We start from the raw sequence: 21,390 nt of genomic DNA, 5'->3' as shown, positions 1-21,390 counted from the left end.
TTTTTTCATCTCTTATTACAGTCTTTGGTTTAAATTCTAGTTCATCTGATATAAGGATTGCTACTCCAGCTTTTTTTTTTTGGATGTTCATTGACATGATTAATGATTCTCCACCCTCTCACTTTCAAGGTGTTTGGAGGTGTAAACTTAGTCTCTTGTAAACAGCCTATTTATGGGTCTTGGTTTTTTAAAATCTATTCTGGTTCCCCATGTCTTTTGATTGGAGCATTTAGTCCATTTACATTCAGAGTAATTACTAAAAGATGTGTTTAGTGCCATTCTATTACCTGTAAAGTTGCTGTTGCTGTAGATTGTATCTGGTCCTTTCTGGTCTGTTACTCTTGGGCTCTCTCTTCACTCAAAGGATCCCCTTTAATATTTCTTGCAAGGCTGATTTAATATTCACAAATTGCTTTAGCTATTGTTTGTCCTGGAAACTCTTTATCTCTCTTTCTGTTCTGAATGACAGCCTTGCTGGATAATGTATTCTTAGCTGCATATTTTCCCCATTTAGCACTTTAAATATATCATGCCAGTCCTTTCTGGCCAGCCAGCTCTCTGTGGACAGCTTTGCTGCCAACCATTAGGTTTTCTCCTTGTAGGTTAAGGACCTCTTTTCCTGGTCTACTTGCAGTATTTTCTCTTTATCTTTGATTTGCAAGCTTCACTATTGTATGTCAAGGTGTTGTCCTATTTTTATTGATTTTGAGGGGGATTCTCTTGGCTTCCTGGACTTTAATGCCTGTTTCCTTACCCAGATTAGGGAAGTTTTCAGATATAATTTGTTCAAATAATTCTTCTGCCCCTCCCTCCCTCTCCATATTCTGGGAACCCTATTATCTGGATATTATTTCACTTTATGGAATCACTGGGTAATCTAAGTCTCCTTTCAAGATCCAGTAGTTGTCTTTCTGTTCTCTTTTCAGCTTCCTTGTTTTTCCTCATTTTATCTTCTAAATCACTGATTCTTTCTTCTACTTCATTTATCCTCACTTTTAGAACCTCCATTTGAGACTGCATCTTGTTAATAGCATTTTTAATTTCAGCCTGACTAGATTTGTTTTTTAATTTCTACAATTAGGGATACTCTATTGTCTTCTATGCTTCTGTGCAACTAGTATCTTTATAAACATTGTCTTCTATGCTTCTATGCAACTAGTATCTTTATAAACATTGTTTTAAATTCTAATTGAGAAATTTCTTATATCCATTTTGATGAAATCTGTGGCAGTGAGTACTAGCTCCTGTTCTTTCTTTTGGAGTGAATTTCTCCATCTCATCATTTTTTCTGGAAAAGAATAGAAGAAAGAAAGAGAAAAGACAATAACAATAACAACAACAATAAAGATAAATAAATAAATCAGAAAAAAACAACAAGAAACAGAACAGAACAAAGCACAATACTAGATCCTGAGTGTATTTTGGTCTGCTTGTTGAAAGAAACTAGATCCCAAAATAGGAAAGAAAGAAAAACTTATATATATGTAAGTTTTTCATATATATATTATATATATATATTCTTTTATTTCCTTTCATTGTATTTTATATTTGCATATATATGCAAATACAATGAAAGGAAACAAAAGAATTTTTATATAAAGATATAGATATAGATAAATATATTTATAGATATATATTTTTTAAAATAATTTTAAAAAAATAAAATAGCTTAAAAAATAATACTGAAAAACTAAAGAATAAAAAAAAAAAACAAAGACCATGAATGCTATGTGCTGTTTACCCCAAGAGCTGTAGCTTTGCAGTTCTCTATGACAAGGGAACTTAGTGCTAGCTGCTTGTTCTGCTGCTCCTTTGGGGGAATGGGCCTCTTGTGCTGATTCTCAGGTGTCCTTGTTCTTGTGGAAATGCACCTCCCTTGCGAGGGGAGTGGGCTCAGTGTAAGTGGCTCCAGATTCCACTACATGGCTCTGTTTTGCTCCTTAAAGGCTTCCAGCAATGATGAGCAGGATGAAAATGGAAGCACCCCACTCTCTAGGCCCAGAGCTGATAGTTTATGCACCCCTACTCTTTAGTGAGCCCTCACAGAAAAAGTAAGTCACTCTTGTTTCCCTGGTTTCTGTCCAAACTCTGTGTTCATCCAGCATGTGACAGAGTGTTTTATCTCAGGCACATGACTGAGTTTCAGAACTCCAAATTTTACAGACTCCTACTGCATGGACCCACCCTGTTCCTCCCAGGGCAAGGAGGGGGGAATCTCCCCAGTTTTTGCCTTTTGCTGGGCCCCTGCCAGGAGAATGGTCACCTGACCATGCAGCAGTTCACAGTTTATGGCAACAAAGAGAAGAAAGCCTGCACCTGGACTTGCTGTTTTCAGAGAACTTCGCCACCCCCCTGTGCCTAGGAACTCTGCCACACTCAGGCATCCCTGTTCTTCTTGTGACCCCAAGGATCCTGAGACCACACTATCCAGTCTGGGATTCTGCCCTGCTTTGCCATCCAAGCACCTTTAAGCCAGGGACACACCCCACTATAGGTGGCTTCTAAAAATTCTGATTTTGCACTCCACTTTATAATACTTTGCAGTAGCCTCCTTAAGTAGGCTCCCTTCCCTCCACCATATCCTCTGATATACTGCCCCAAGATTAAATCTCTACACCTCCTACCTTCCAAAAAGTAGTCACTTTTCTATCTGTAGAATTGAAGCATTTCTTTTCACAAATCTCTAATTGATTTTGTAGGTGTTCAATATAATTTGATAACTATCTAGCTTTATTCCAGGGACCAGAGAATATTAGAGTCCCCTACTCCTCTGCCATTGTAACTCCTCTCCCCTATTATTTTTTAGTAATTAATCCTTTAGGAAGAGAGAATTATGGACTTATTAACTGGTGATACCCCTCTTAATCACAGAATTTAATAAAATTAGAATCATAAAATAAGTAATTATTTCTAAATTAAAAACAAAATATTTATTAAAATTGCATTGCATCAGTCTTATCTTCACTTTATAAACTTAGTGATAGGATTTATATGATGTTCTTTCTTGGGAACATAATAAAAGACTCAACAAAAACATTCAGATAGTATTTTTTAATTTCTGTTGAGTAGAACAGTCTATTTCTATTATAAAGGAAGAATAGCAGGCAATGTTATGTTTCTTTTAGTATCAGGAATTACAGTAAAGTTATATATGGGTTATTTGTGACTCATCACATTTGTAGCTTTACTTGAATGTTAGTATGTCAGTTTCTGGTGTTAGATCATAGAAGACTTTTATACAAGGCTAAAGGGATTAAAACTCATATTGTAGACAAAGGTGTTCCATTCCATTCAGAATGAATAACATTGATGTTGCTCAAATGCTGTATTATGTTCAGGGTAAAGATATTAATCTCTTCTGTGTTTTCTTTATCATAAAGAACTCCATGGTGCTCTCCTGAATAAAATTTCAGGAGAAATTTCAGGAGAAAATTTCAGACATTTCAGAAAATTCTGAAATTCATAAAAACTTCAGAAGAAAAAATGTGTTATTGTTATTAATTGACTGTGGTCCTGATTCATACCACAGAAATATATTTGGTATTTTTAACCAAAAAATTTTTGATAAAAAAATATTAAATTCATCCACATTTTTAACATGAGATGTTCAGGACTCTAGGTTCTTATACCTCCCTTTGACAGTTTCAGTTTTATTTTTTAAATATAACTTATGGATTTAAGAGGTCCTCCTTTTCAGTTAATTTATTGGTTTTCCCATAAGTCAGAACTGATTTTAAATTTTGTTAACCATATAAAAGTTAATATAATTACATAGATTACCTTATGTGATCTTTTCAGACAGTTAAACATTGCAGATGTCTGTGTTGCAATCAGAAGTCACCAATTAACCACTGTCTGCCATATTTTGTAAGATGTTTCATACATATTTTTGTATAAAGACCCTGGCTTTTTTTCATTTGTAATTGGAAGAAAAATAAACTTGGAGTATGTTCAAATAGGATTGCTTGAAGAGGCTTTGGAAGCAACAGGAAAACACTCTACCTAACCCCAATTAGTCTTGTTTTCCCCATTCAGGGCAGTTCTGTTTTCAAACATAGCCACTAAACATGATGATAATGATAGATAATGAAAATTAATACAGTTAGAAAGCAATTCGATAGCAAATGTTTATTGTTTGTAATTTTTGTTTCCTCTCATAACTTTAGTGAAACCTGTCAGCTCTGAAAAAAGATTCAAATGTGTGAGCTGGGAAATAGGCAGGGGTGCCTGAATTATACAATAAATATGCTCCTGCAAAGTAATATGGAAGTCATTTTTTTAAAGCAAATTGAATTATATTTTTTGTTGGTGTTGGTGAGTTCACTACTTCTCAGAATAAGAAAACTTGATTATGGATCCACATAATTCAATTCATATGTGAACTTTTATATAAAGTCTGTTTTCTTCCAGAATTTTTTTTTCTGTATTTACCAAACCACCAAAAATAAATAAATAAATAAATAAATAAATAAATAAAAGCCAGAAGCCCCATCTCTGTAGTCTTTCTTATACCATCTTAATAATGAGAATTGTTTTCTGTTTCTTTTTTTTTTAAACTGCCACAAATGATCATTTTATCTGTATTTGTCTAAGAATGTATTTGCCTATACTGTGCAAAACTAGTCAGGCCTTAGGGTGATACAAAGATGACTCAAACACAGAGCTTTCCATCAGGGAATGAATAGTATAAAACGGTAGATGAGGTAGGTTTTCTCAGACCCTCCCTTTTATCTAGCCTTAACATTTCACATGAGGCTCAGTGCTCCTTGGTGACAGAATTGTCAGAAAAGATGGTCAAGGAACAACCCCCCCCCCCCGCCAGATTTACCACATCAGAAGAATAAACTCTACCAACTTCTAGCTTGAGGTTTCCTTGCATGAAGCTAAAATCTAAGCTTTATGAAGATGAGGTCTTTATTTTGCTCACTACTGTATTCCTTGACTAGTACCAGGCATGTAGTATTTACTCAATAAATATTTATTGAATTAATGAACAGAACACTTTAGTGACTTCCAGTAGGACAGGTAAAAGTAATATAAAGAAATAGTGTCTAAAACCATATTATGGAATAACTAACAGACATGCACTATCCAAGCAGTTGCCAAGTTATATGCTAAAGATTCTATTAATTTAAAAATCCATCTCTTTGTAGTCTAAATCATTTTTCTCTACACTAGCTGCATCCACATTTCTCATTCAAACTTCTCCAGTATGGAGCTAGCTATGTTGCATTTTAACTTGATTGGAATATGTTTTTTCTCCCTATAATATATATTAAAAACTTGATTGGCATATATATTTTTTCTCATATATACACACACACATACACACACACACAAGCAAAGCAAAAGCAGAGTCAAAGTAGCTTGTGTGTGTGTGTGTGCGTGTGTGTGTGTAGGCAGAGGCAGAGAGAGAAGACTAAAAACAATCTATACCCTCGCAGAAAGTAGGGCAGGAAATACAGGAATGTTTTCCAGGGACTAGATGTAGACCCCTTTAGGAAAAAAAATTGGTCTAGAGTCATTTTTCTGTTTTACCCAAGTGGGTTTTTCTAGTCAGGTGACCAAGGCAGCCTTAACATTCCCCTCAGTTTGACTAAATTTTAGACAGGCTCTTCCTGACTTTAGGCCCCAGACCTCACCTTTCTTAGAGCATTTACTTTAGAAAACTTACACTTGTAAATTCTTTCTTTGCCTCCTCTGGGATGTAAATCTTAGTTTTACAACACAGGAATATCTTTCTTTACAACCTAGAACCATCTCTTCACCATGTTAACATCAAAAATGATAGTGGCGGGGCGCCTGGGTGGCTCAGTGGATTAAGCCGCTGCCTTCGGCTCAGGTCATGATCTCAGGGTCCTGGGATCAAGTCCCGCATCGGGCTCTCTGCTCGGCAGGGAGCCTGCTTCCCTCTCTCTCTCTCTCTGCCTGCCTCTCCATCTACTTGTGATTTCTTTCTGTCAAATAAATAAAAATAAAAAAAAATAAAAAAAATAAAAAAATGATAGTGGCCCTATCTCCCAGTTTTGTGGGAGAGTAGGAACCAAACTTCAAGGGTGCCTTTGCTCCAAGTTGTAAACTACCTTCTGTGATGAAGATATGAAAAACCTTGTGTTTTTCGGGGGTAAGGCCAATTAGCAAACACAGGTAGTTTGTGGTCCCCACCTCAGCTCTTAAAAATTCTGCGATTCTTCTTTTCACTTTCCATTACACTCTTTGTTTTGTTAAGCAAAGACTGAATTCTGGCCTCTCTCCTTTATTGCAGTAGCCCTCAATAAAGTCTTTGTCTGGTTAACTTTGTCCAATGCAGCTTTTACTTTGACACAGGCAAGTGGTTGTCAACAGCAGGAGTCTGTGCTACAGTGAAAAATCAATATGGGACCAAGTTAGAAGTGACAAGCCAAAGGCAGGCCATTGCACAAATCCTAGGAGTTGTAATTGGCAAAGGATTTCTAAAGAATGTACAAATGACTGTGAGTCAGAGGGTTGCCAGATTTAAGAACTAAAAATATAAGACACTCAGTTAAATTTGAATTTCAAATAAATAATTGTTCTAGTATATATCATGAAATGCTTGGTACACACTTACAATAAAAAATTATTGTTGATCTGAAATTGAAATTACACTGAATGTGTTGTATTTTACCTGACATTTCTAGCACAAGAGAAAGAGTTTTAAACATCTGCTATTCCTAGAGAGCGAGAGCCTCTTGTAACAGCTTCAATCACCAGTTCTTACAGCTCTCCTTTACTGTGTACTTCTCTCTCCTTTCCACTCGCCTCGCCTCCTCAACATTCAAAGCCAAAAGGGTCAGAAACAGCAGCTAACATGAATGGGAGATGGTTAGACAAGAAAAAACAGAAATCAGCTTCCTTCTGTCCCTCAAGGCAGATAGAAGTGTCAGATGCCTTATAGGTCTTGGCTGGTGGAGGACAGTAGGCCAAGTCGTATCTCTGAAAGAAGATTTAAGTGTTGATAAATTTCTCAGACTGGATATTAGCTGCTGAATCATTATAATGGTAACTCAGAAAAAAGGCAGGACTCATAGGAACTGCCAAGTTTTCACGGAGAGCCAGAGGGTATTTCCCCTGTTGTGAAAGAGACAGAATATTAAGTTGCATTTCCACATTCCATGTTACAATTGTCAGTGTACCAAGTCTATTGATGTAAATATGAATATATGACGATAAAATAAACAATTTTCAAGTTTTATATACCTCATTATTTTGAGATTAATCATTTAAAAGATTAATAATTCTACAAAATTTACATATTATAGTACTACCACTTATAAAATACCTTATCTAAATATTATTAGAAAGCAGTAAATATTAAATAGAAAACCTTGCTGTGTGACAATTTTCTAATCTTTTTGTGTCACAGATTTTTTTTTACTTTTTATTGAGGTGTAATTATATCAAATAAAATTAATGATTTTAAATATACAATTTGATGTATAGCCATTCATATCAGAATAGTTTAAGAATCTGATGAAAATCATTATTTCTTATATGCAGGGACACAGATTTTTTTTGTTGTTGTCCATCCGTGAACAAAAAATTAAAATCCTTGCTTTGAGTCTTTTCCTCTGGACTGGGGGTTGATTATTTGAGACAATGACTTTTCAAATTTAATGTATTTACATATCTAAATTTCTTAATACTGGGACTAGTGTTTATAGCATCAGTGCTGTCTTAAATGAATGCTAACTATAAATGCCATGTCCTTACCTAGTTGATTAGCAATAGGATGCTATCAGAACACACTAACATGCAGGGGCTTTTTTTAGATGCAGGTTTATTATTTCCATCTTTCAACGGGAATTCCTATATAGAACTGCCTTTTCTTACAACCCTGGATGAGTTGAAATTTGTGCCAGAGAAGGAACGTAACAGAACTGTTACCATCTACTTGACTATAAAAACAAGCACGTTGAATGGAACTATTCTCTACAGTAAGTATTAAATGTTTGACTTCCTATATGTCAGGTTTCTTTCTGAAATGTTAACCTATTGAAGCAATGAATTATTCATTTAAATATTGTGGAAAACTTTTCTAGCTTTGTACATGAAGCATTACCAAAAAGAAATAGTTCTTTCTAGTTTTCTTTAGAAGTTTCTTTAATTTATGAGTCATTCAATGGAACATGACTTACAAACAGGCTCTGAACCAGCAACGAAGAATAGAGCAAGCATATGAGTTTGATGGCATATGGCTATAGCAGTAAACCATAAATGCTGCAAATGTTTGAGAGCATATTTTTGTAATATAAATCACTAAATATGAATTGAATTCAATACTTGGTAACTTGGAAGAAGGTTTTCCAAAGCTGGGATTCATTTGATAATTGGGAATAATCCTAACACTCTTTTAGCATTATCCTAGCTGGCTTGAAAAAGAGTAATATTAACAGTATTTAAGGAAATGCCTTTATATCCAGGGTTCTCTACATTATGCAATGTCCTCACAAGGATTCCTTCCTATAATCAGAATTTGCAGAATTCTCTACTTTTATAGCTAAACATCACTAAAGCAGATTAAATGCTGTATTCCAAATCTGACAATTGTTTTATTTCTCTTGAACTGAACGTACCCTAGTTTTAACAATTCCCTATATTGGATATATAATGTCTTCCGTACTTGAATAGATTATACACTCTAGAGCAACTCATTATTTTGAAAAGTTTTTCTCCTCTACTTTGAAATATTTTGCAAAACTGATTCATCATCTGTACTTTGAAAAAATATTTAAACCTTTATATTATTTGGCTATAAGTAAAACGCTTTAAAGAAACATTTTTGGAAAACTAAGTGCAGTTAGAAGTTTTGAACATTAGAACTGAAAGTGAATATTATATTTTAGAAAGAAACTAATGTCAGAATTAGACCAGGAGTGTAGTTCTATTTTTATTTCTTTCCCAGTAGTGTAAACACCCAGGTTTAAATAATGGCTTTAGAGTGTCTCATTTATTTATATTTAAAGAGAGAGAGAAAAGAAAAAAAGGAAAAAAAATTTTTATATACAAAACCTAAGTTGTGGTGGACGACCATGAAATTTGGAGGTAATCGTACATTGCAGGGGAAAGGAGACAAAACAAACACAGAACAAAAGGTACAAACATAATAATTTAAAGTCACAAAGCAAAGTGATTTTTCTGGCTTTGCAATTTTTTAAGTTATATAAGAATAAGAAGGTGTTTCTTCATAGAAAGTATGTTTTTATCAACTAAAAACAGCTCATCGCCAAAGAAGCAGCCAACCTCTGGGAATTCTCGTCCTCTGGCTCATGCTCCTGGCTCAGATCTGTACTTCCATTCAATGTGCTCTTTTTGAACGCCATAAAAATATATGCCAAGCATATGTACACCCTGTCCAAGTTGGTACTTTAATTTAAACCAATAAACCCAAGCTGATGTTAGTGCCATAGGGTTGTTTTTGCCTTTTGCATCCAATGACCTACCGAAATAAATCAAACTAGAAGTTATTAGTAAAAGAAACAGTGCCATTGTAATGATTATCAGTTTCTATCTTTGTCTTACATAATTGTTGTCCCAGCATTGGATACATGGAAACTGTTCACTCAAGGGAGTTTCATAGCCTGTGAGAGTAGAAAATGTTTTTGTCTGTAAAGCATTCTTTCCGTTCATTTGTAAAGTGGTAATTTAATCCTACACTGTTGGGAATACCTCAGCAGAATGTTTCATGGGGTCTTGCTTTCAGTCCTCTTTGAATTTATCAACCTCATAAAAGCCTCACAACAGATGAACACAAAGATTTTTGTGATTCAGTTAAACACCCGTAGTTTAAAAGGTGTCCCTCAACTTGACTTAAGGGCTAATTTTCTTTCCTTTGAAATCAGTATATTACATGTAGGAGCAATTAAGAATAGTGAGGAAATTAAAACAGATGTTTCATTTTAGAGATTAGGGGTTGATTTTTGTTTGTTTTTTTTTTTTATTTGTTTTTTTAGTTTTGTCATTTCATTCCCAGACATTTCAGTAAAAATTCAATTCCATTCAACAAACATTTATTGAACGCTTGTGTTTTATATCATCCAGTTTTAAAGGGAAAAGGATAGAGAAATATCAGGTTGATAAGCCACTGTCAGCTTTGAATTATATTCCTAGTTCAAAACTGTAGATTTATCTTTTCTCAGTTTGCCTCACCAACTAATTGATGTTGAAAAGGAACAAAAGAAAGATAAAACTGGAATCCTTATGGGGTTACAGTAAAAATCCTTAGAAAGGATAGTTTAAAAAAGAACTCTCTGTGGGGAAGACACAGCTCTGAGAACAGCAGTCAAGATGAAAAGAAAGCTTTGTGATTCTGCCACTGAACCAATTCAGAATTCTGGAACCCCGTCAAAGGAGCTACTAATAGGTCACGGGAGAAGGGATGAGACCACACAAAACTCTTTAGGTGCACTTTCAGAAAATGAGCTCCATTCGGCAAGTGCTATCAATCGGGAGGTTTCGTCATGGGATATATTACTATGCAGTTGAATCTATTCTGTGCTGCTTCTTTGAAAAGAAATAAGCATGCCCTTTGGAAGTATGTGATCTTTGAGAATTAGGAGCAGACATCTGACCAAGTTCCAGGAGGCAAATTACATGAACAACTCCAGGGAGAGAACAAGATTCAGAAGCAATCTTCATATTACTTAATATTTGTGTTTAAGAAGGAAAGTAAAAGAAGGACTAATCGTAGGTATTTATTCCAGGTTAGAAATTGAAAGAACAAGAAGGCTCACTAAGGCTTCCTTTTTTGTGCATTGAGGGAAGACCAAAAGAAGAGATTTCTGATATTGCTGAAGAAAACAATTGAAATCTAAAGAAGCATAACATCTGTCTTTCTCTATAAAATGATTCCCAGTAGAATACACCATATCTTCGTTAGATACTTACCATGCCAAAGCCAATGAAATCCCACAGTATTTCCTTACAGCGTATTAAAAAACATCTTCTTTTCTTAGAGAAAAAAGTGTGCTCAGTTTTCATCTGTTTTACAGTGTGCACTATAAAATATCTTTGTCCCTCCTTAATAGCTCCCAGTGGAGCTTGCTCCAGACGGATATGGGAGGGAGTGGAGTTGAAAGCAAGGATAGTAAATTCATACATTACCTTTATAAGATACACAGAAATTGCTGTTCATTGTATCTTTTTTTTTAATGACAGGGAGGTCAAATTCAATAAATTTTAACTGAGTGCCTAGAAAGTGCACCACACTCTGCTGGGCACTGTGAGCTGTATACAAAGATGAATAAGAAATTATCTATACCCACTGTCACCATATAGAGGAGAGCTAATATGTATATAATTCTGTGGAAAGCTGACTGTGGTATAATAGTATAAATAATAATGCGTATAAATTAAGAACTGGGCTGAGTAAATGCATTACACTAGAAATCTGTGCTTATGTCTCCTCTAACTATGGAACACCTCCTAATCTGAAACTGTGTTTTACATCTCTCTTCCACCCACCTCCTGAGTACTTTCACCAGTGCCTTGCCTAGAGTAAGCCTTTTTAGAATTGTTTGTAAGGTTCTGTTACCTTACAACTTGGGTTACCCAACTTGGATGGTCATGATGAAAAATTAATAGGTATTGACACCTTATTTTAGGAAATTATTCTGTGAGTAAGTAAGCAAAAACAAAATGGTGTAGATTTCAAGGGTTTACTGAAAACATAGCTTAAATCAAAGGTAATTTAACCCTTGGTTTACTTTAACAACCAGGGACAGAACAAGGGTTGGCAGTTTTTTTTCTGTAATGGCTAGGGAGTAAATATTTTTACAGGCCACACAGGTTCTGTCACAACTGTCCAAGTCTGCCACTGTAGCACAAAAGCGGCTATAGACATTATGTGGTTGTGAATGAATGTAGCTGTGTTGCAAACCAAAACAAAACAAAACAAAAACCTTTGCTCAGAAAACCAAACAATGGCAGAATTTGGTCCATGGGCCATAGTTTGCCAACCCTTGACATAGAATGATATGACTTATTAAACTTCTCTTGAAAGAAAACAGTTGTATTAAAAGAAATTAAACTCTTTCTCAAATTGAAATTTATGAAGAAATCAGAGATACACTCTGTTTCTGATGTAGTTACATCAGGGTATGGACCAGCAACCTTGCTTCTGCTGGACAGAGGTAGGAGTAAAAACAAACAAATGAGCCCATTCAAGGATTGAAATTGCTGCCATGCCCATCTCAGGAACAGTAGAATCCAGTTATTACAAAAAGGACAATGGTGCTCAACTCCCTGGCTCTGCCATCTGGGCAAGTTACTTAACATCTCTGTGCTTCCATATCTGTACAATGGAATAATATTATTTTTAATAATACCAAAGATATGAAAAATCTGTTGTAAGGATGGAGAGGGTTACCACATTTAATGGGCTTAAAACTGTGTCCAGTGCATGGCAACAGGAAGTAAGTGCTAAATATCTTCTTCAGAAATTGTTTTAATTCTTCCTCCCTCATAAATTTGCCTGGTAAGGAGTCTTGGGAATTATATGCCCAGGATGCTGTATTCTCGTCCAATAGCTGTCATGGTTGATGACATGGATATTGCAACCATTTGATAGATGTATCCACCCTGGGAAAGAATATTTAGACTATGAAAAGTCTTGGAATCAGGAATGACAGTAATGGGGCAAAGAGTAGATGCAATTTTTGATTTTCATTTTTATCCATTTCATCCAAATGAGGAGAACTCATTTCCTCTAAGAATGTTGTATTATGAGTTGTATTTTCTTTTCTGATTAAGCACAATTAGCAGCCTAGGCAACAGCATGTAATAAACATGTGTTAATAATTCATTACATGTGCATGACAGCTGCCCCAATGTATCAGTTGTCCTGGAACTTCTCCACCTGCCATCCTTCATTGACCAATAAGGTCACCCCAGCCATGTTCTCCAGGCTCTAACTACTAACAACATGTTACTGCCCACGTTGCCACTGTTGCTCCAAGATGTCTTCAAACCCTGAGCCACTGCCGCTGAGATTACTACTGGGTTTGTTTCTAGGGTTACAAATGCAGACCTGTAAGGAGAGCCAGGAAAAGGGATTTTTCAAGCTGCAGCAAAAACATGTACTCAATAGAGAACTCCATGCAAGCTTAGAGAATAGTTTTTATTCTATGCCTTGAAGGTGGCACGAGGGATGATGAGATCATCTGACTGCTGTCACAGGCAGTCCTGACTGAAGTGTCAGTAGGTAACCAAAGGTAGACTCAAGCCCAAGTTAGCTGTGAGTCAACTGTGCAACACAGCGTAAATCAATTAACTGTTCTGTATTTAGTTTGGTGACAGATAATACAGATGCAGTTTTTATTTTCAAGTTCACAAGGTTTGAAAAATGTATATAAAAGTGTTTCTGAAAAATACAAAGTACTCAGGTTTCCTAGGTGGTGCAGTTGGTTAAGCATCTGACTCTTGGTTTCGGTTCAGGTCATGATCCCAGGGTGGTAAGATCGAGCCCCACTTTGGCATAGAGTCTGCTTAAGACTCTCTCTCCCACCCCCTCCCACTTTCTCTCTCACTCTTTCAAATAAATAAATAACTCTTTAAAAAAAAAGAAAAATACAAAGTACCATGTAAAGTTGTAGTGTTTCAGGGATTTTTCTATGAGAAATGGTAGAAATCCATGTCACTTTATGGAAATTTCCAAATTTGAATATCTGTGTATCTGATTTAATAAACATATTATCTATATTCATCACTATTGATCCTAGAAGGAGTGATGTTGAATTTTCTTGTAATTCAGACTGATGACCCCTGAATCTCTCCTGGATGTTTCTTTATACATGGTCTCAAATCAAACTGTCATTGATGTTTGGGAACATTCATTGCAGTAGTTCAAACAAAGAAAAATACCCATTTTTAATGAAAATGGTACCATAATGTCTCTATTTTCAGTATTTCAATGAAGTGATAAAGTATGTATGCTTAGAAATTTTTAGATCTATAACCCAATGTAATAACCAAGCAAACCAAACTTATAAAAACTTGAGTAGGATATCATTCTTTCCCTCTCTCTGTGGATTATTTCATTATTATTCTTTTCTTATAAGACTAAATATATACATATATACTATATAACATATATAAATAAAGGCTATATATAATTTACAAATTTTGGATTCAAAATTTTTAGGGTTATCTCTCTAAAATGCCATGATACCTAGAAAGTAGAGTTCACTAATTTTTAAGTAATTATTACTGTTTATTATTCTAAGCAGCATTTTTTTTTAAAGATTTATTTATTTATTTGACAGAGAGAGAGAGAGATCACAAGTAGGCAGAGAGGCAGGCAGAGAAAGAGGAAGGGAAGCGGGCTCCCTGCTGAGCAGAGAGCCCAATGTGGGACTCGATCCCAGGACCCTGAGATCATGACCTGAGCCAAAGGCAGTGGCTTAACCCACTGAGCCACGTAGGTGCCCCTAAGCAGCATTTTCTATATAAAATCTGAAATCAGGAGATATAATCAGTGATTTCATTAGTATAAATAAAATTTGGGAATTATAGACTTTGTAAAATTTCAAAATATTTTCTGGATAAATATTCAAGAAAACTCGACTTAAGTGATTCATTGAAAAAATTATTACACCACCTAGAAGTATAAAGAACTTTTCAAAAGGGTAGGTTCACACTTCTCTGCTAATGGATCATCAAACATCTTTTCAGCAACACAACAGAATGACTTTCTTTCAATGACCTCCGCGGCTTTCAAGTCCTGTTCGAAGGCAGCACAGATTCAATATTATGGGGGAAAAGACACTGCTTTTCACATTTGTGATATATTACAGAGAGATTTTCACATTTGTTTGATGTCTTTGGGTTCAGTGAGCCATGCTGAGCTAAATTTAATGTGGCATATGGGTAACCCATAAAGTTTAATATAAAAATATATATCTAATAGTGGCCATGACTTAAAATTTTCCTTAGTAGTTCTATTTTGGAAATTTTATATTTGATTTTACTAATTATCACTAATTTTCCATTTTTTATTATAATTGTGTTTAAAAATATGTCTTTAGTACTTGTCACATAATAGAATATATATGTATATACAAATGGCTATCAGACACATGAAAAAATGTTCATCATCACTAGCCATCAGGGAAATTCAAATTAAAACCACATTGAGATACCACCTTACACCAGTTAGAATGGCCAAAATTAGCAAGACGGGAAACAACATGTGTTGGAGAGGATGTGGAGAAAAGGGAACCCCCTTACACTGTTGGTGGGAATGCAAGCTGGTGCAGCCACTTTGGAAAACAGTGTGGAGAGTCCTTAAGAAATTAAAAATAGAGCTTCCCTATGACCCTGCAATTGCACTGCTGGGTATTTACCCCAAAGATACAGATGTGAAAAGAAGCACCATCTGTACCCCAGTGTTTATAGCAGCAATGGCCACGCTCGCCAAACTGGAAAGAACCAAGACGCCCTTCAACAGACGAATGGATAAGGAAGATGTGGTCCATATACACTATGGAGTATTATGCCTCCATCCTCCAGAGAGGGGAAGGGGGCTTGAAATGGAGTTAATAATTGATCATGCTTACAAGGAAGCTTCCACAAAACCCCAATAGCACAGGGCTCAGAGAGCTCCCAGGGAGGTCAACACATCCTCACCAAGAAGGTGATGTACCCCAACTCCACAGGGACAGAAACTTCTACGCTTGGAATCCCCCAGACTTTACCCTGTGTTTCTCTTCATCTGACTATTCATCTGTATTCTTTATCATATCCTTTAATAAACTGGCAAATGGGCTTCCCTGAGTTCTGTGAATAACTCTAGAAAATTAATCAAACCCAAGGAGGGGTTCCTTGGAACCTCTGATCTGTAGCCAGTTGGTCAGAAGCACTGGTGTTTGAAGCTGGTGTCTGAAGCATGTGTTGTGGGAGAGAGGGCCAGCAGTCTTATGGGATAGAGGATTCTCTTTTTTTCTTTTTTCCTTTCTTTCTTTCTTTCTTTTTTTTTTTCTTTTTAAAATTTTATTTACTTATTTGACAGAGAGAGCATAAGCAGAGGGAGCACCAGGCAGAGGGAGAGGCGGTTCCTGGCTGAGCAGGGAGCCCAATATGGGACTCAATCCCAGGATCCTGGGATCATGACCCGACTGAAAGCAGATGCCCAAACATCTGAGATACCCAGGCAACCCTGGGATAGAGGAACTTAACCTGTCTGGTCTGACACTCCAAGTAGTTAGTGTCCAAGCTGAATTAAATTGTAGGACACCCAGCTAGTGTCAGAGAGCATTGCATTGTATGGGGAAAACCTCCACACATTTGGCAACCAGAAGTGAAATGTTTGTGTGGGGTGAAGGAGACTCACAGGAGAGAAAAACAACAGTAGAAAAGTGGGGTTTCCCTATATAGGAAAGTAGAACAGTACTATTTGTGAGAACCAAACAATTCTTCCAGAGTGTTTATTCATAGCTTTTCTCTAAGCACAGAATATAGGTTTAAGACACACAGTCGGTTGATTCAAAAGTGAAAAAGTCATCAAATAATGTGTCCTATATTCCCTGAAGTAGATAATTTGCTATTGAATCATACAAATACATCAGTAACCCAGGTCTTCCACTGCCCTCCCCTGCCTGCCCCCAGCTACCATCACGTTACCAACTAAATCCTCAGAATTCTTTTAAAAGTATTATTATATAAAATAAGAAATTGCTTATTAATAGAATAAATCCAAATAAGTTTAAAACTGTTAATATATAGCAAACTATAGGGAGAACTAAGCTTAATTGTTTATTTTTATTTTCATTCCCATTCCCCTTATTAAAGGGCCTTGTTGTGTACTGTATCACAGGGTAGCTCTGGTTCATAATGGGACGTTGGTGTACTTGGAGAAGACTGTTCATCCCTGTCCTTGATTTTAGTGACTGAGCTTCCTTTAAAAATAACTCATTTGTGTATTGTACTACATATATCTTGTTTAATGCATATAATCAATCTTTGAAATGCAGCTTTTGAAGTTTTGAAAAACAGACCTTGTACATATGGCCCAACAGCTTGACCTAAATGTTCAGCTCTCTTCTCCTCTACTCTGTATTGTATTTTTAAGTTTAATCTCAAAAGTGAGTCTAAAATGATAATATATTTTAGAAATATTAAGTAATAGAAACTCCTGAGTAAAAATAGGGACGGGAAGAGGATACTAGACTATGCCTTACTGCATAACAAAATGTACCGCTCTCCCCTCTCCCAAAAGGGTGGGGGTGGAGAACAAGCCAGCAATTCAAGAAAAAGTCTTACGCCATTTTATGATAAAGCTTTTTATATATCCAAAGAGAGAAAACACAAGATGCTGGTACAGCGTGTGGTGTTTCTAAATGTGCTCTCATGGCTCCAGCTTCCTCCCCTTAGTGAAAAGAGGAGTCAAAGATAATACTAAATTCTTAATTACACTCTCGAATTCAGGGAAAAGCAGCCGAAAATATTGAGTAGGAAGTCATGGGAAAAATAAGGGAAAACACTAAGGAACAGAAACCCGAAAACTGCTAATGGATTTCAGGAGAGGCAGAAGAGGTAAAGTTGCATCGCCCTCTGCCAGGCTAATTTGGCATATTGGACTCATTTGGCATATTGTATAGCTGAAGTCCTCGGAGGTGTGATAAAAACCTAGATGGGCTGAGTGGGCCCTAAAAAGGGACATTTAGATGGATCTCAAAAGAGTGATTTTCAACCACCTTCATTATGCCCTTTGCTACTTGTACTTTGTTATTAAATCTTTAATGCGGTTGTTTTGTCCAATTTGTTTTCTTCTGCAATATTGATTTAATCTATTTTTTATTACATTTCACTTTGTGTTTCTTTTACTGAATGTATATTCTTTTTTTTTTTTTTTAAAGATTTTATTTATTTATTTGTCAGGCATAGAGGGAGAGCGAGCGAGTGAGCACAGGCAGACAGAGAGGCAGGCAGAGGCAGAGGGAGAAGCAGGCTCCCTGCCGAGCAAGGAGCCCGATGCGGGACTCGATCCCAGGACGCTGGGATCATGACCTGAGCCGAAAGCAGCCGATTAACCAACTGAGCCACCCAGGCGTCCCTGAATGTATATTCTTAATAAGTTCTAGAACATAAAAAACTCATAGGATATCTATTATTTCTTAGATTTTTATCTAAGATTTTTGATCTCCTTTCTGGTTTTCAGTTGTATTTTGAATCCTTTCCTGACTTCCTTCCCAAACTTGTCATCCATAAATGTGGAACATCTCTGTCCAGTCCCAAACTGCTGTGTTGCTTAACACCAGGGAACCCCCTTTACACTATGTCCTATGTAGTTTTTTCTCCTTGAAGTTGATTCTGGTTTTATTTGCTATAACTCATTTCTCCTGATATACCTCATGATTTCAAAAACTAATATTATCCTATTTCCCTTAATTAAAGGATAATTTTCAAAAAGATATATAAATGAACACATGCCAAAATTTTATTTAACCTATTAATTATTAGTGAGGGAACTGGTAAGATACTACAATCAATTCAAAGGAGAAGTCAAGGAAGAGAGACATATGTATATAAGATTAAGGAATTTTGAAGCACATTTCCAAATAGATGGGAAGCAAGTCTACCTGCAGGGTAATAATCAATTGCATTTCATCAGACACAGTTAGTTTGCATTGCTATAGATAAGAATAATTTGAATTCTTATTAGTTTTCACCAACATACAGAGTTGCAAAATAGCTCAAAGATAAAGAAAGGTGAATAGAACCTCAATGGGTAAGCTAGGTTTTTTTTTTTTCCTATTTCAGATTCTTTCACAATTTCTCCTAATACCTTTCTTTGAACCATTCTTCCAAACCTAAGTGTTGCTTGTAGAGCCTGAGTTATGGGGGGGAGAAGTAACTTAGGTTTCCTGACATTTTTACTGAGATGTTAAAGAAACATTTATCTGTGGTTCAGAGATACCTATAGTTTCACTTTGGTTTCTTTCTTTTTCTTTCTTTCTTTCTTTTTTTTTTTTTTTCCAAATTGATGTGAGCTCTACTATGGAATATTTCAAGTTTATCTAGATGCCTGAGTATCTCCAAGACCCTTTCAAGTGTCCATAACATCAACATTTTTTTCAAAATTTTTTTTGCCATTTTATTTTATTTTATTTTATTTTTCAGTGTTCCCAAATTCATTGCTTATGCACCACACCCAGTGCTCTATACAATACGTGCCCTCCTTAATACCCACCACCAGGCTCACCCAACCCCCTCCAAAACCCTCCATCTCTTTCTCAGAGTCCATAGTCTCTCATGGTTTGTCTCCCTTTCCGATTTCCCCCAACTCACTCTTCCTCTCCATCAAAGTTATTTTTCTAATAAAACTAAGACATGGGCCTTTTTCAAAATTGTTGACTGACATTTGCACTCCAAGTACAAAAGTCACAGGAGATAACATTTCTGGCACCTAATGTCATGGCATGAGCCGCAAATTATACTCTGTCATTTTATTCTACTCCACTAAGCACTCAAAGTAAAAATGAACACATGCGTAAAATGCCCTAATTGTGCAGTAAAATGAATTAATTTTTAAAATTCTCAATCCTTGTCTATGTAACTTTGTAAAGTGCTGTGCATAAGGGGAGGTATACATAAAGCAAGTCGGCTGCATGCCAATATAGAATAGCTGCCTTGAGGAAAAGTGCTTGTGCAATTTTTTTAAGTTGCTAGTTGAATTAGCCATTGTGAAACATGACTTGAAAAATGACTAAAAGATAATCTGTAGTTATTCAGACTTGAGTATTTTGCAGCCATTTTCTCAAAAACTAACAAAGTAAGCCTGTCATTTTGAGGAAAGCAGCTGACCGTCTTTGATTCCCAGTCATTCCCAATGATGAAGGTAAAGCTTTCTAGTAAAAATTAGAATATGGGAAAACTTAGATTCTTCACAGTGAACTTTAAAGCTTCACCATACTTTCTGATTTCAATTGTAATAGTAATTCATGTGATTTTTTTATTTTTTTTATATATTTTTTGAAAGCTCTCCATAACCCAGTGAATCGCATTTTTCAAATAACTAATGAAAGGTGTTACAAAATCATGCAAGGGTGCAATATTAATTTAAAATATAAGAAAGACCAATGGAATTTTAATGTAACAGTTTTAATGTAACAGGATGTAAAGACTATTACTATAGTTCCAGATTCCGTATTTCAGTTATACTTTAAGGAACTACCACTTGTCCAATCTTTGTATGTGTAAAAATCATTACCCTTTTCTAGTCACATTCTCTGTGACACCAGAGTTCATGTACTTCAACCAAATCAACAGTTCATAATAGATTGAATATAAAAGAAGATATGAGGATTTAATAACTTTTATTAAGCTTAAGTTGAAGATTATTGTAAAAGTATAGAATAATCCTCCTCTATTTTATTTTTGTTTTAGAAAATATAATTTTCACAAACTATGCTATGCAGGTTAATATGTAAGGGATTTTATTATTGTTATTTTCAAATAAGCTAACCAATAAATAATTGAACAACTTCTGTTTTAAATATTATTTTTCAGTTTTAAATTCTAATCCAGTATTAAAAGAGACAAACCAGAGTGCCTGGGTGGCTCAATTGGTTAAGTGTCATCTGACTCATGATTTCAATTCATGTCTTGATCTCACAGTTGTGAGATGGAGCCCTGCATAAGCCTATGCACTGGGCATGAAGCCTCCTTAATATTCTCTCTCTCCCTCTGCCCCTCTCCCCCTGCTTGCTCCCTAAATAAAGGAAGAAAGAAAGTTGCAAACCATGTTAACAAAAGCTCTTTGGGGTTACTCAATAGATTTTAAATTTATTAAAGAGTTCTTAGATTAAAATACATGAACAATATGATTTTGCTCTAAGGAAAAATTCCCTCTCTATATATCTGTCCATTTATCAACCTTTATATCTATAGTGGTATTCACCAAATACTAATGCTGGCCACTTTTTTTTTTGTCTTTTTTTAAGAAAGTGGGCCAGTGGAGGACAGGGATACCAAGGGAGAGGGAGAGAGAATCTTAAGCAGGCTCCAGGCTTAGCATGGAGCCCCACGCAGGGCTCAATCTCATGTCTCTGAGATCATGACCCAAAGCCTAAATCAAGAGTCAGTGGCTTGACTGAGCCACCCAGGTGTTCCTAATGATGACCATTTTCAAGGATTGTAATTTCAGTTTGGTTTAGTATACTTTTAAAGTTTTTTTTTATTATTATTAAAACAATTTGTCTAAAATTATACTCACAAGCATAAATAAAAGAAAAAAGTAGGTAATAGATACTCAAAAATACTAAAAATATATATTTCACAAATATCTGAGAATTCAGTAAATACATAACAAGAATTATTTGCTTTGATGATTTTGAATCAATTGGAAACTAAAAGAGGAAAAAATGAAAATTGACC

The 21,390-nt window shown here is 35.6% G+C and overlaps 1 protein-coding gene across 1 annotated transcript in view; it reads left to right on the top strand.

The window, feature by feature from the left end:
* EYS (eyes shut homolog) overlaps positions 1 to 21,390 on the top strand; it is a 1,637,266-nt gene that overhangs the window by 1,338,871 nt on the left and 277,005 nt on the right. The window contains 1 exon segment of the mRNA XM_032341352.1: positions 7,791 to 7,959. Coding sequence (XP_032197243.1) covers positions 7,791 to 7,959 — 169 coding nt within the window.

The sequence above is a fragment of the Mustela erminea genome, chromosome 4 (genome assembly GCF_009829155.1).
Source record: "Mustela erminea isolate mMusErm1 chromosome 4, mMusErm1.Pri, whole genome shotgun sequence".
Classification (NCBI taxonomy): domain Eukaryota; kingdom Metazoa; phylum Chordata; class Mammalia; order Carnivora; family Mustelidae; genus Mustela; species Mustela erminea.
This window is presented reverse-complemented; position numbering and strand designations above follow the sequence as displayed.